The sequence below is a fragment of the Terrapene carolina genome, unplaced genomic scaffold (genome assembly GCF_002925995.2).
Source record: "Terrapene carolina triunguis isolate 2854851 unplaced genomic scaffold, T_m_triunguis-2.0 Scaffold715, whole genome shotgun sequence".
Lineage (NCBI taxonomy): Eukaryota > Metazoa > Chordata > Testudines > Emydidae > Terrapene > Terrapene triunguis.
The window spans coordinates 1,536,974-1,551,899 of NW_020665066.1; the positions used below are offsets into that span (position 1 = coordinate 1,536,974).

General features: G+C 44.0%; 1 protein-coding gene across 3 annotated transcripts in view; it reads right to left on the reverse strand.

The window, feature by feature from the left end:
• The window catches only part of UEVLD (UEV and lactate/malate dehyrogenase domains), a 21,760-nt gene extending 20,994 nt beyond the window's left edge, over positions 1-766 (reverse strand). For 2 of the 3 annotated variants that reach the window (XM_026660150.2, XM_026660152.2), the window contains exon 1: positions 625-728. In XM_026660150.2, the coding sequence (XP_026515935.1) occupies positions 625-666 (42 nt within the window). In that variant the 5' untranslated portion in view covers positions 667-728. Of the gene's footprint in view, positions 1-624 lie in introns of all 3 variants that reach the window. The other variant, XM_026660151.1, reaches the window with a different exon arrangement.
• Positions 767-14,926: the final 14,160 nt, after the last annotated feature.

The following is a 14,926-nucleotide window of genomic DNA, read 5'->3' on the forward strand; positions in this document are numbered from 1 at the left end:
CCAACTTTGGTTCAATGAACTAGCAGCTACATTGGAAAAATAAAGAGAAAATAGTACACTTGGGCATCCTAGCGGGGGGGGCGCATGTGGACGGGGGGCTGGATGGAGGGTGCACGTAGGGAGGGGTGAGCAGGGATGCAGATGCACTAGGGCAGCGGCTCTCAAACTGGGGGTTGGGATCCCACAGAGGGTCACAAGGAGGGGTCGCAAGCTGTCAACCTCCACCCCAAACCCCGCTTTACCTCCAGCGTTTATAATGGTGTTAAATATATAAAAAGGTGTATTTAATTTATAAGGGGGGGGTCACACTCAGAGACTTGCTATGTGAAAGGGGTCACCAGTAAAAAAGTTTGAGAGCCACTGCACTAGGGGGACCGGGAGGTGGCTGCACTGGCGGGGGCGGTGCGTGTGCACTCGGGGTGGGGGTGACCCCCGGAGTTCCCCGCCCACTGTTGCCCGCTGGCTCCCAGAGCTGCAAAGGCCTTTACCCCTTCGTCTCCCACAGGCGTGGCAGGGAGCCACGCGCTCCCACCCAGCCCAACGAAGGGCCCAGCGGGAACAGCGCGTGGCTGCCGGGGGCCAGACCCTGCCACCGGGGGAGGCGGGAGCCCGGCGCGCGCGCACCTTAACCAGCTGCGTCCTCAGCGTCTCCTCGGAGAACTCCATCGCGGCGGCACCTCCCCGCGCTTCCTGCTGCGCCCGGCCTGGACGGCAGCCGCCAGGAACCAAACCCTGCCCCACCCCTGGGAGGCGCGCGCGCCGCGGCGCCGGCCGGTCACCTTATGTCCGGGCCAGCGACCCCGCCCCTGCCCCGGCCAGTGCCAGGCTACCGCGGCTCTTCCCACGCAGGCTGAGTTCGGCCCACTCGTGCCAGGCTACGTGGACACGTGCTGTCCAGTCCACATCCTAAGGGCCCAGCGCTGCCAGCCTTGACCTGGGATGCAGCCCCGGGCTGCCAGCTCTAAGGAGTGTGGATGCATGCAGCTTTCTGTTCCTGGGACACTGCCTAGTTCTGGGTTCCCTCTCTGCTGCTCAGCGAGTTGAACTCTGCCCACACTAGGCTACTGGACACAGCTTAACCGGAGAACAGTAACTGGCACACTGAAGCCAGCCTAATAGTCCTCCACCTAACAGCAGGTGTCAGAATACGGGCAACAAACTGATCACCAAAGGACAGCAAATACCACCTTTGCCAGTGTTCAAGGATATATAGCAGGGGTGGGCAAACTATGGCCAATATCACTGGCCTGCCTGCTGGTTTAATCCAGCCCTCAAGCTCCCTCTGGGGAGCGGGGTCTGGGACTTGCCCCGCTCCAGCCAGAGAGCTGGGTCAGGGGCCACACCTTGTAGCTCCCGGAAGCAGCGGCATGGACCTCCTCCAGCTCCTACACCATAGGGGCAGCACAGGGGATTCTGCTCTGCACGCTGCCCCCACCCCAAGTGCCGCCCCTGCAGCTCCCAGTGGCCGGGAACCGAAGCCAATGGGAGCTGCGGGGGCGGTGCCTGCGGACAGGTCAGCACGCAGAGCCACCTGGCTGTGCCTCACGTAGGAGCCGGAGAGCTGGGAGCCGCTTGAGCTAAGTGCCACCTGGAGCCTGCACCCCTGAGCCTCTCCCCATGCCCTAACCCCCTGCCCCAGCCCTGATCCCCCTCCCACCCTCCGAACCCAGCCCAGAGCACCCTCCTGCACCCCAAACCCCTCATCCCTAGCCCCACCCCAGAGCCCGCACCCCCAGGCGAAGCCTGCACCCCACTCTCCTAGCCCCAAGTCCCCACCTGCACCCTGAACTCATTTCTGGCCCCACCCCAGAGCCTGCACCCCCAACCAGAGCCCTCACCCGCTCCTGCACCCCAAGCCCAATTTTGTGAGCATTCATGGCCCGCCATACAATTTCTATTTCCAGATGTGGCCCTCGGGCCAAAAAGTTTGCCCACCCCTGATATATAGGATGCACACCCTGCAAGCCACCAACTGCATAGCAGAAATCCTGTCTAGACAGTGCTGAACACTCTCTACCCAACTAATCCCATTAGCTCACTGTGGTAGACAGGAAAGAGTCTCTACCATTATCAAGAACTCCCACATCATCATCAGGAGGAATGTCTAGATGCCTTTGGGCTCCCACATCGTCTTGGGAACCAGCTTAATAGATCCAGGTGTGGTATGGGTCCCTGCACCAAAACAGACCATGCCTGGGGCATCCAGGACAGGGCAGGCCACTGTGCATCTGTGGAGGATGCTGCAGACAAGCTGGATGGTTGTTCCCTTTGTGTTGGGCTCCTGGAAAATCTTTCCCAAGCTGAACACTGCTGACTCAGAGGCTATTGCCTGGCTCAAGACCATTTAGCTGTGTTTTTTTTTAAAAAACAAAACAACAAGCTTGCCTTGCTTGTCTTGCCTCCATGCGATTGATTTTTTTGTTACTTTGGCTGGTGAGAAACAGATAACCAAGCAAGTACTATTTATCTAGCAAAGACGATACAAGTATTGTGGGTTTGAGCATTCCAGTTTGATTTTTAAATGTATTTTTAGGCCTCATGCTCTTGAGAAGTATCCAGTGCGGCCCTCAGTGTTACCAAGTTTGTGCACTCCTTAGATAACTAATGGTGAAGGAGTCATTCTGGAAGTCCTTGGGCTCACCAACGGAAATTTATTAAAGGGGAACAATGAAGGGCAGCTCCCAGGGGTTGTTAGCTTTCTGCTCCAGGAGATAATCCAGAATATACACTTTGCTACTGCACTCACACCTATCTTTCATCATTACTGCAGCTGGGAGTCTGCTTATGGGGACAAAGTACATTCCCTCTCTCCAATAATATCATGATTATGTAGGGTATAAAATAGCAATATTGCAAACCTTACAGAAGTTACAAAATGAAATTGGTGTGGGGTATGTGGAATTCACTAGGTAGAAGTCCTGACTGCAGCACTAGATGCACCCCAGCGCTGGAATCTCTCTGATGGTTATGAAACTTGTATCTAGAGACCTTGCAGACTTTATAAACGCCACTAAGGAATCTGTGGAATAATCAGAGGTTCAAATATTCATAGTGAAGTTCTCCAGATTAACAACCCAACCTTCCCACTCCATACCCCCACCCCAACCTTCCCACTCCATACCCCCACACCCTCCGCCAAAGTATTCAAGGCTGTAGTAGTCATTGAGGCCAAATGAATAAAACCGTGTTTGGAATTTTTGGACCAAGCTGTATTTCATATTTCATGTTAAAAATAGAAGACTGTTCATAGATTTCAGACTTGCATATCTCAAAAATGCCTTGACCCAATTAACCGCAAACTGTCCAGAAAGTATTGTCCTCTATCTAGAGGCCACATGATCAACATTTCAGATTAAAAGGGGTTTGAGTTATTTGGGTTATTTGTGTTTTTTGTAGAATTGTACCTATAATGGAAAGGAAACATTCCCAAAACAAACAACAAACAGACACCCTACCAGAAAATACAGTGCTGCATACACATCTCCCCCTGGGGACAGGGAAAGAGAACAAACAATTAATGACAGATGCTAGTCATGTCCCTTAATGCAATACCGGAAGATGCTCAGATATGATGGTACTAAGAATGTGGAATAAGAACCTATCTGGAATAGAATCGAATAATGATTGTGGTATTAAAGCACTTGAATACTCAAAAGAGCAACAGTCTCAAATCTTTTCCCAGTGGGTGTTTTCCCCTATAGAGATGCTAACATGGATCCATAATATCACCATAATCCATCCATTCCTCCCTGTCACCACTGTTAAATGAATCCAAAGGCTGGTCAAGTCTTGCATTGACTATTGCTACTTTGTCCACTCTGGTGCCAGAGCGAATCCTATATTCTATTCCTAACCTCATCATCTTCACCGGCTGCTTCAGCCATGTTACTTTTTCCTTGTATCTCTTCACTATTATTCTCCTCTTACTGCTTTAAATTCAAGTCCCTTACATTCAAGGCCCTGCAAAAATGCAGGCCATTTTACCTGACATAGCTAATTTCTTCTTCCTCTCCTTCATGCTTATTGTTCCATTCATCTCTTTCTCAAGCCACACCTTCTCCCATGTTGCTATGCTTTGAACAGGCTGCCACTTCCTTATTTGCTAAGCAACCTGTCATTTCTCGTTCATATCTTTACATAAAACCTACTTCCTTCTTCCAGGAACCCTTTCTAGTGATAAAGTGTTTTGTTCTGCCTGTGTCAGAGTAAGCTTTTGGAGGAAAGGACAGTGATATTGTCTGTAGAGCACTGTATAACAGCTCTATGTAAATTACAATAATGCCCTTTTGTCATCCCTACTACCATCAGTAAAAAACAGAACACATCATTCCTAGCAGGTGCAGAATCTGCATCTCTCACAATGAGTAAGTACAGGCATTTGTTAGCAGGGTCAAATGCTTTAGGGACTACTCGGAGATTAGTAGTAGAGGAATATATCTTAAAATAACATGACGGAGTTCTTGATATGAATAGCCTAGGGCAGAATCAAATAATTTAGATGTCTCAGGACGCAATCAGGATGAAGATCTCTCTCTTCGGAAATCTTTTTTTTTTTTTTTTACAAAATATTTCTTCTGGTGCCTTCCTGTTTAGTGATAAAACTAATTTCTGGAGCAGAGTTGCTATAGCCCTGGCACCTGTAACTGAACTCTACTCCTTCTCATTGCTGTCTGAGCTGTTAGCAAGAGTGCTACTTATCAGACTGTTTTATCTCTAAGCAATGCTCTCTTTTTAATGCTGACAGAAGCCATTTCATAGAATCATAAAAACATACATGGAATGAACATATTGGATCTTCTAGTCCATCTCCCTGCCAGTGCATTTGCCCACTGGACATAAGTTCAAGGTTCAGCATGTTTGCAACCAAAATAAATCCAGTTATCAGCAATTTTGAAGGAAAATACAGTAAATATAAAGATCTCTGAATAGGTATTTGCCACCTCCCCATTTATTTTCTACAGTTGCCACTTTTCTCTGTTGTAGACTATCTTGGAGGCAGGACCATGGGCCTGATCCAAAGGACATTGTAGTCAGTGGAAAGACTCTCATTGACCTTAAGCTCCTAGTCAGACTCTCCCTAATAGCCTGCATAAGACTCCTTGCAATTTCCAGCCAAGAATATGTTGCACAGGAAGCACCCGTTATACATAACCCAGATACCATAGATAGGTCTTGGGGGGTGGGGGGGGGGACAGATCATGTAAGCTACAGAGAATCCACATTCAGACACCTGCTGGCTGATAACAGATGCATCCAAGAATAGCAAATGCCTACTTCTAAGCATACATTGAAATTTCCTATGCTATAAAGAGCAAACTTGAGGAAGATCATCAGTCCTTGGGATGAAAGAATGTTCTCCACCAAAAGACAGGCCCTGAGAAAATTAACACTTCTCTTGCTGCTCTTCTGCTTTCCAGTCCTTAGACATGCTGCTAGACGAAGCCTTTCAGTTATATCTGACTGTGTAATGAAAACAAAGCATAGAATACCAGATACTAGGCCACATTTAAAAAATACTTGGAGTTTAGGAAGTTCTTTCCTTTTGTGTTGATGGTACCATAGCATATAATGGGTTTTTAAACAACTATACAATATTATTAGGGTTACAAATACGTAAATAAAAATGAATGGACTCCTTTCCAAGTATTGATCTGCCTCTTTTGTTCTAAGTGATAGTACACCACCATGGATCTTTTAGCTATCAGAGCAGCATGCCTTTCGGAAAGCAAGTCCCCTGAGTTTGAGCACAAAGTACAGACTTAAAGCCAGTTTTGGGAATCTGCATGGAGTCCTGCAATATAAATGCCAACAAATTCCATTCCCTGTCTGATGGCATATACTGTACATCCCCCGTTATCTACTAGTAAACGGCAAGATGGATCAGAGTGCAACAATGAATCAAACTAAGTAATTTCATAGTAACACATTCCTGCAGGGAACAGAATCTCCTTGCAAATCAGACATTTTGTGCATCCATCGTGGCAGTTGGGAAGTAGCCAAGATCAAAGGAAATGAGGAAAAAAGACCAATTAAGTTTTACAGCATATACAAAATTAGCCATCACAGCTGTTATTTTGCTGATGTTATTCTGTTTTCATGCTCTTTGGGCAATTGTTATGTAATGAATGATGTCACAATTTACTTCAGTGTACAATTCCCTTCAATGCAAAGTCCACAACTGTACAGCCACCAAGTAAAACCCAACATGCTGGACTGCGTAAAGTCAGTTCTTTGAGAACTGGCATTTCAGCTTCAACCACTTGGCATATAACACTTGTCTGGCAAAAACAGTGCATCTTTAGTAGGGAACCCCTGTGAGGAATTGTACAATGATTGTAGTTTTCTGGATGGTTTTTGTTTTGGGAACATCACTGAAGAAGTTGCACCTGCCATCAGGTTGGGTGAGTATAAAACCAAGTGTGAACCTGTAGTGAAATGTTAGCCATCCCATACTAAAACAGATCACAGTGGTGCTAACAGCATTCCATATTTTCAGATATTAAGCATTTCTGGCGCATTTCACTAGATGACAATTCAAGCCCTGGTTTTGGCAGACCAGGAAGCAGATCTCTTCAGCTGGTATAAATTTCCATAGTTCAATGGAGCAATGATAACTTAACACCAGCTGAAGATCTGCTTCCTGGTCCCTCCAATTTTCTCCATGAATCAGTCGCCAAGTCCAGATGGAAAGGAGAAATAATAATCCATTTTAGAGCCAATCTTGAATGTGGAGCTTATTCTTGAATAGGATCAGCAGCTTTGAACATCTGCCCCCATACACAATGCAGCAATGAATTAAAGGAGTTGCCTGAAATACCAACTACTATGTACAAGTATATCAGGAGAATTAATGTAACAGTTTGATTAGTTTCTAACATGGATTTGAAGAATGGTGGCCTTTGGCTAGCCCCCAAGACTTTGTTGGGGAATTGCCTCAGAAGTATAGTGTGGTTCGGAGAGCCTCAGATAGCTTTTACTTAGTGGCTAATATCAGCAGATAGGTAGCAGGTGGTGAGTAGGGCAGATCAGATCAATCTGCAGCCATATCTCTCTCTCATGTACTGTTCTGACCACCGTGATGCATGAGGCCTTTGTGACATTGATGTAAGATTGCATCAAAGCATTCCACTGTGGGCAACAAAAAAAACTAGTGCAGAATATAGAAGCTTGATTGTGATTGTCAGTGGCTGATGGCATTCTGTCTGTGTTAGTTTCACTGTCTGTTTACATGGACACTTACTGAGTTTAGGATTCTGGTTTTAACTTTTAAGGCATTTAGCAGCTCAAGTCTCAGCTATTTTAGTTTCCAGCTCTCTCAATTCAACTCCACTCTTTAAGGTCCAAGAGCTGAAGGACAGCTGCATTTAAAAAATAGGTACTGTCTGTATCTTTGTCCCGGTAGCTAGTGTTACGGAATGCCTCATTTTTGACTTGAGAATGACTATGAAATTCGTTCCTTTTAAGGAAGGTTTCAAAACCTTTTGTTTCAGAAGGACCCTTAGCTCAGAGCAATAGCATATTGATTTTATTAATGTTCCCTACTGATTGTTTTAACCTTGTACAATTTAAATAATGTAATCTTTGCTTCACAATAAAAGTGGCCAGGAAGCTTTGATAGATATAAATACCCTTATTACTATGTTAGCAGGCTTTGAAATACCCATTTTTGAGTTTATATGCATAGGCTTTCAGGACATTATGAACTTAAGTGATCATAGAGAACAGAGTAGTAATACTATAGTCGACTATTTGCATAGTTTATTTCCTGAAAAGGCAGTATGTGAATGAAAGGAAAGATCCTGTTCTGGATAAGGCTGCTAGGCTATCATTGAATAAATCTGTATTGAAACTTCAATTTGCATGGACTTTGAACTCCAGCCAAACCTTCCTTGAACTTTGGGGATGTTCAAAACCCACCTGAGCTTTGTGGCTCAAGACTTTATCTAGATATCATTGACGAGCAGTATCCTAATACTTACTCAACAGGTCATAATCCCATCTAAACTCTCTTATCCACTCCTTAATATTGATTATCTTGCAATCAGACTAACACTGTTCTTAAAATATGACATGAGGATCCTCATCTTTTCTACTATACAGTAGAATACTTGATTAATTTATTTTTATTTCTCACATCATCTCATTGGCTAGCGATCATTGCTAATAGCCCCATTCTGGCAATTAGAGCAGATGCAGATTTAGGGAGAGGAACTCCTTTGGAGCAAATGCCAGAAACATGTATATTGCTTTCTGAAATAACCATTTTAGGGAGAGGGCAAATTAAAATTGCAGGCTTGACCCTCAACTGGTATAAATATGTGCAGCACCATTGAAATCAACAGAGCAATGCCAATTTATCCCATCTGAGGATCTGGCGGTTCCTTTGTAGCAAAAATTTTCATTTGGATTCCACAGTCTCTGAAGCTGGTTCCAGCTTAGTTTGACAGATCCAGCATTCCCCCTGTATTAAGCAAAATAACTCCTAGTACAGTGGTTTTCAACCTGGGGTCCGCCGACCCCTGGGGAATCTGCAGACTATGTCTAAGATTTCCAAAGGGGTCCACACCTCCATTTGAAATATTTTTTTAGCGGTCCACCAATGTAAAAAGGTTGAAAACCACTGTCCTAATAGAATATATGACTATTAATTTCTGAGGGCATTCACTATTTTGTATGTGTTTGTTTATAGACTCATTGTGGCTGGAAAAAGAAAGAAGATTCACACAAGAAGTAATGGATGCAGTCCTGCCACTGACAACTAAATGCAGAGTTATTATTGGTATCAAGAGTGACAAGGGTGTTCTATTACAAATGCAGCTCTGCAGCTAAACACACCAATGTACAACACCTGTTGGTGGTTTAAAGAAAAACTGTCCAGGCTGTGTCCAGTGACTAGCACCTAACAGTCCTCAATATGGTCAAGCATATTGTTCATATTGTTGGTTTCACATAAAGCAATTGAATGGCACTGTGTCATAATTTATGTAAAAGTTGCTCAAGCCCTTAGATTTACACCCCAGCACTCCTTAACCCACAGAGCCTGGGAGATTTGGGGCTTCATACTGACTGGACATATTCAGAGGGTATAGCCAACCGTAACCTGCTATAGAAAGGAGAGTGGAAAAGATTCCTCTCATATCCAATTTCTGGGGGAATATTTAGCTTTGTATTATGGTACGAGCCATGATAGCAAGTGAAAGTTCATATATGGTTTGTAAATGTAGCAAATAGAATGGGGTGGGGAAAACTTACTCTGCAGGATAGAATCCTAAGATACCAAACACACTGGTCCCAATCCAGCAAAGCACTTAAGCAGGAGTAGTCCTGATGAAGTCAGTAGACCAGAGGTGGGCAAACTACGGCCCGCGGGCCACATCCAGCTCGCGGGACCTTCCTGCCCGGCCCTTAAGCTCCCCGGCCTCTCCCCTGCTGTCCCCCCTCCCACGCAGTCTCAGCTCGCCATGCCACCAGCGCTCTGGGTGGCGGGGCTGCGAGCTCCTGCCGGGCAGCGTGGCGGCTTGGCTGGCTCCTGCCGGGCGGCGCGGCTGGCAGTCCTGCTGCTCTGAGTGGCACGGTAAGGGGGCGGGGAGCGGTTGGATAAAGGGCAGGGAGGTCCCGGGGGGAAGTCAGGACAGGGAGCAGGGGGCGGTTGGATGGGGCAGAGGTTCTGGAAGGGGGAAGTCAGGGGAGTGGGAACAGGGGGGGTTGGATAGGCGTGGGAGTCCCAGGGAGGTGGTTAGGGGCAGGGGGGTCCCATGAGGGGGCAGGGGCCAGGCTGTTTGGGGAGGCACAGGCTTCCCTACCCAGCCCTCCATACAGTTTTGGAACCCCGATGTGGCTCTCAGGCCAAAACGTTTGCCCACCCCTGCAGTAGACCTACTTGTGTTTAAATGCTATGCTGAATAGAGGCCAGATATTTCAGCACTTTGAGGGTATGAGTCCTTGATGAACAAACTGCTGGAGACTCCAAAACTTAGAAAATGTTTCAGACACCTGGGGATTCTTTTACATATGCATGACTGGTATTTACTGGGAAGACATCCCATGCCTTCAACTCCTTTTGGCTTTTTTTTTTTAAATTGCAACTACCTTTTCAACAAATGCAAGTCCCAGCCTATGCAGAACACCACTGCATGCACAAAAGTGAGACTGGAAGGTACATAAGAACATTGTAAGACAAAATTTAGTAGATTATTAAATTGTTAGGGAGATTTTTTTTTGGAAGCATTACAGCCCTGTTCATAGTGAACATTTGTTAAAGCTGGGTGTTACAAGTCTCGATGAAATAACCTTTGTCAGCTTTTGATGATACTCTGCACAGATCCAAGACAACTGAAAATCAGGTTTGAATTTGAACTAGTTCTTTGTAGTTCAGAAGTGTTTTCTGTGAAAGGAATACGTACTGGATCAGGTACTGGTAGAGGTACTTTCTTTGAGGCCTCACACAAAAGTGTAAAGCATCCTAATTCGATGGAACACGAGCTACAATTTCTCAGATGCTGAGGAAGCAGCAAATCAGGCTGAAGGAACTGCCTACAACTCTAGAACACATTATCTTCAGCAACTATCAGTCTTGAAACTCATCCAGTGTAATGACATACTGTGAAAAAAGAAGAAAAGGTGAAATCTTCACCATATTTTAATTTTGTTCTCACAATATTAATCTCAATCCTCTACTGAAATCTGCATATCCAAAACCTCCAGCCATGTTAATCTTAGAATTATATTGTAGGTAAAGGATCCCAATAGTAACAGGGCCGGCTCTAGTTTTTTTGCCGCTCCAAGCAAGAAAAACAAACCTCCGAGAGCGCAACTGCCGAAGCAAAACAAAAACAAAAAACCCACCTCCCTGGAATTGTGCCGCCCCAAGCACATGCTTGGTTTGCTGGTGCCTAGAGCCGGTCCTGAATAGTAAGTGACCATGATTTGGGAAATGTGTTAGTAGTGATCTTGATATAACATTCTCTATGAGCTCATTCTCTCTCGAGAGAACCCTCTGAGGATGTGATGTAATGTCCACATTAAACTAATAGCAATGGAACTGAAATTCCAAGTTACTACTAAATTTGGATTTACAAATATTAAGATTGCATGAAATTTGATTGACAGCCTCAGAGAGTGAAGTCTTGGGCATAAATGAAGATCAGGTTAATACAGGCAGAAGCAGCACCGGCTTCTCCAAAGAAGGGGTAGGTCAGTCTCTTTGCCCATCCTGTCCTTGATCTCTCTGTCCTGGGTATTCAGCAAGGTGGCAGTTGATGTTGTGGTTTGTGTGACCTGGACTATAACTAAACATTTTTACCGCCTCAGAGCCATCATTCAAAAACTACTTTTGCTCACTACCAACCAAGGCTGTATTTAAACCAATAATCTCAAGATGCTGTGTGTCCCAGTGCCAGTCCCATGACACACCCAGTCCCTTCCACAAAATGTAAAAATAAAACCTACCTGTCAAGACTCAATGTGCTAAATGCACCAACTAAATAGGTTAAGTTGTCCCCCACGGACACTACACTGCTGACATCACAATCATGGAATCCCAGCTGGTGCATAAAGATAGGAATTCGGTAAGTAAACATTTTCTGCAAAGATGCTTTATTCTAGTTCCTTTTCATATTTTTTTAAAAATTACAAACCACACATTCCTGCACTTACCAAACCCCTCAATTAGCTAATTTCATGCCCCAACAGGTTGTGATGACAGCAGCAGAGCGCATGCTGAGACATTAGTTGAAATGCAAGCCAGCTCTTATTCTGCTTACTCTGAACATTCAGCACATGCTTCTGATCTTGGCAGGCTTCCAATACCACATTTAAAAAGTCTGGTAACACAGGAGTGCTGGAAAGGACTGCTTTTTATTACCTGGCCTCAGCCTTATAGACTCAGACTTTAAGGTCAGAAGGGACCATCATGATCAGCTAATCCGAACCTCACCCACTCCTGTAATAGACCCCTAACCTCTGACTGAGTTACTGAAGTCCTCAAATCATGGTTTAAAGACTTCAAGGTGCAGAAAATTCACCACTTACACTAGTTTAAACCGGCAAGTGACTTGTGCCCCATGCTGCAGAGGAAGGTGAAAAACCCACAGGGTCTCTGCCAATCTGACCTGAGGGAAAATTCCTTCCCAACCCCAAATATGGTGATCAGTTAGACTCTGAGCATATGGGCAAGACCCACCAGGCATAACTCAAGCAATTCAAGAGACCCAGTGTACACAGGACTCTAAACCACTGGAACCCAAGATCCTTTGTCTGATGTATATAAAATGGACAGAAGTACGGTGGCACCAAATGTCAGAAATTATAACACTGCCACCAAATCTGAGGAATTAGAAGGCTTGAAACCCTAACTTGATGAGTGCAAATAAATTCAGAAGTGGGCCCTTGTGCTTAACATATAAAAAAAAAATAATCAACGCTCTTATTCTCTCTACAATATCAATCTGCCGTGAACATGCAAGTATGCAGAACATTTTGAAATGAACTTGGCTGCCAGTCTCACTGCACATGGAGCCAAGTCTGCTGAACCATTCACCAGCACCACAGCAAGCAACAGGGCAGCCTTCAACAAACTTAATCCAAAGGACAAGTCCATCCAGAGGGGGAAATAAGCACTAGTGGCCTGCTTTTCACCAAAAGAGGAAAATTTGGAGGAGTTGGGCACAAACAGCACCTGAAATGCATGGGCTGACCTGAAAAATTTACCAATCTGGAGGAAATGGTGGGGGGGGGAGTGAGTTGGGAGAGGATGGAAACAGTTCAGCTGACACCAGTGCAGAGAGCTGTGAAAGAAGTTTCCAAAGGCAACCTGAGTGCCAGATCTGTTCTGGGGAAAGCCGCTGACTGACTGAAGCCATAAAAAGCCAGTCACAGGCAGGGAAGGCTTGACATGAAATAGGCCCATTTACCCCAGGAAACTAATTACATCCTGCACAAAGACAAAATTACAATGTAATATGCTCAGTGTTTCCAAGAATCTAGTGATCAAGAAATCTTACAAATTATTTTAAATAAATTAAGTTGCAGTTAAGCTGCAGAAAAGGAAACAAAACCTTGAAACCCACAGCTTCAAAGCAAAACAAGGTATTAACAGGACACTATTCAATGTTAAAATGGCAAAATATGACCTGCCCTGGAGTAAGGTTCTGCTTCTAAGTGTACCCCAAAAGCACTAACCCATTCTGTTCTCTCAAAAAACGGAAGCAGATGGCCTGATTTCCACTACCTTGCACCCTGCGTATTTATTTACCCTCACGCAAGGAGCGTAAATTGCTACCAAATCAGAACAGTACTGATTTACACCCAATTTTCATAGAAGTGAACCACCATGAGGGATGAGGCAATGGAGAAACAGGCTCCAAATCTTTTATATTTCAGAAGCTGGTCAATAACAGGACAAAAGCTTTGTCATAATCAGACCTGAAACTGTGCATGGCTCACTGTTCCTCCACTTCCCCTGTGGGCCCCATTCTTGTCAGCAAAACTAGGCAAAAAGTCTCATTATAAATACATTGGACATAAGGATGGAATCAGCGCTGAGTGGAGGGATGGCCTGTCACTGTGCAGTCTCAAAATTTGCTTTCCTGAATGGCTGAGTTACCCTGCTAGACTTCCATACATTCAGGTTGGCTATATGAGCACTTGTGATCACTTTCTTCCCCTTTAGGACAACTGGGGGTCACCTAGTATCTTGTAAGGAGTCTAGGAGGGAAAAAATAGCATAAATCTTATATAAATTAATGCAAACCAATGACAAAGATAAATAAAATGTTTAATACCTGTAATTTATTATATACATAATATGCAAAACTTTTATCTGCATTCTGCATGTGCAAAAGTATACACTTTCTTGACAGCACCCAGAAAACAGTTAAGCTATGTACGTTTTTACCTGATTTGTCACATTGTGTAAAAAGACACTGTGCACAAATGAAACCCCCAAAGAAAATCAGGCTAAACCAGAAAGCATTCAATTACACAGACAATTTAATATTGCATCACACGCACCGGAATAAATAAAAGTCAAGTATATTCATCACAATTTAATCACCAGTCTCTCTCCATATATTTTCTCTCTCTGTTTTGGTCTCCTGCTGTATTGGGAAATATGCTTCAGATACTAATCAGGTTTCAAAATGGAAAAAAAAAAAATTTTCCTGCACAATTTTGGGGTTTACACAAAAATAATTCCAGACTCCAGTGAAGAGATTTCATCTACTTTGAAAGATTTCTAGTTTAAAACACATCACAGAATTGCACACTAAGGCTTCCTGTGATGCACTACCCTGATCTCCCGAGGACAGTTCTGTGATGTGTAAGCACAGCTGAAATTGTAAATTCAAAAAGTCTAATACAAAGTGCCCTTAATTTCTTTTAGTAATACAGGTAAAGAAATAGCTACTATAATTGTGCAGTCGAAGCCTGACCTGGAAGGGTTTTATGAAAACTAATCATTTCAGACTATCAAGTTTAAAGATCTGTCATCCGTGATAGCAGAAACAGACTAATCTTTACTTTTTTATACTCTTACATTCATGAATAGATTTTTTAGACCCAATTTAGTAAAAAAAAGGCACATCTTCAAACATTGAATTTAAAATCTAAAAACCAAAATAAACGTTTAATTATGATGAACGTCACTAGCTTAACATGTAATCCTTATAAGCAGGAATAGGCAGTGGGTTTTTTTTGTTTGTTTTTTACTTCAAAGTCTTTTGAAGTCTCATCAGATATTAACTACATTAACAAAATAAAATTAATTATCTGGTAGAGAGTAAACAGATTTTTGGATATAAAATAAATTTTTAGTACTTTCCTAGCTGATTTACAAGCAGTAAGAATGCAGTAAATGTACAAAGGCAGGTTAATTAAAATCTAGTAACTTGTACAAAGTTTGAAAAATCATTAGTAACCCATACTAGCT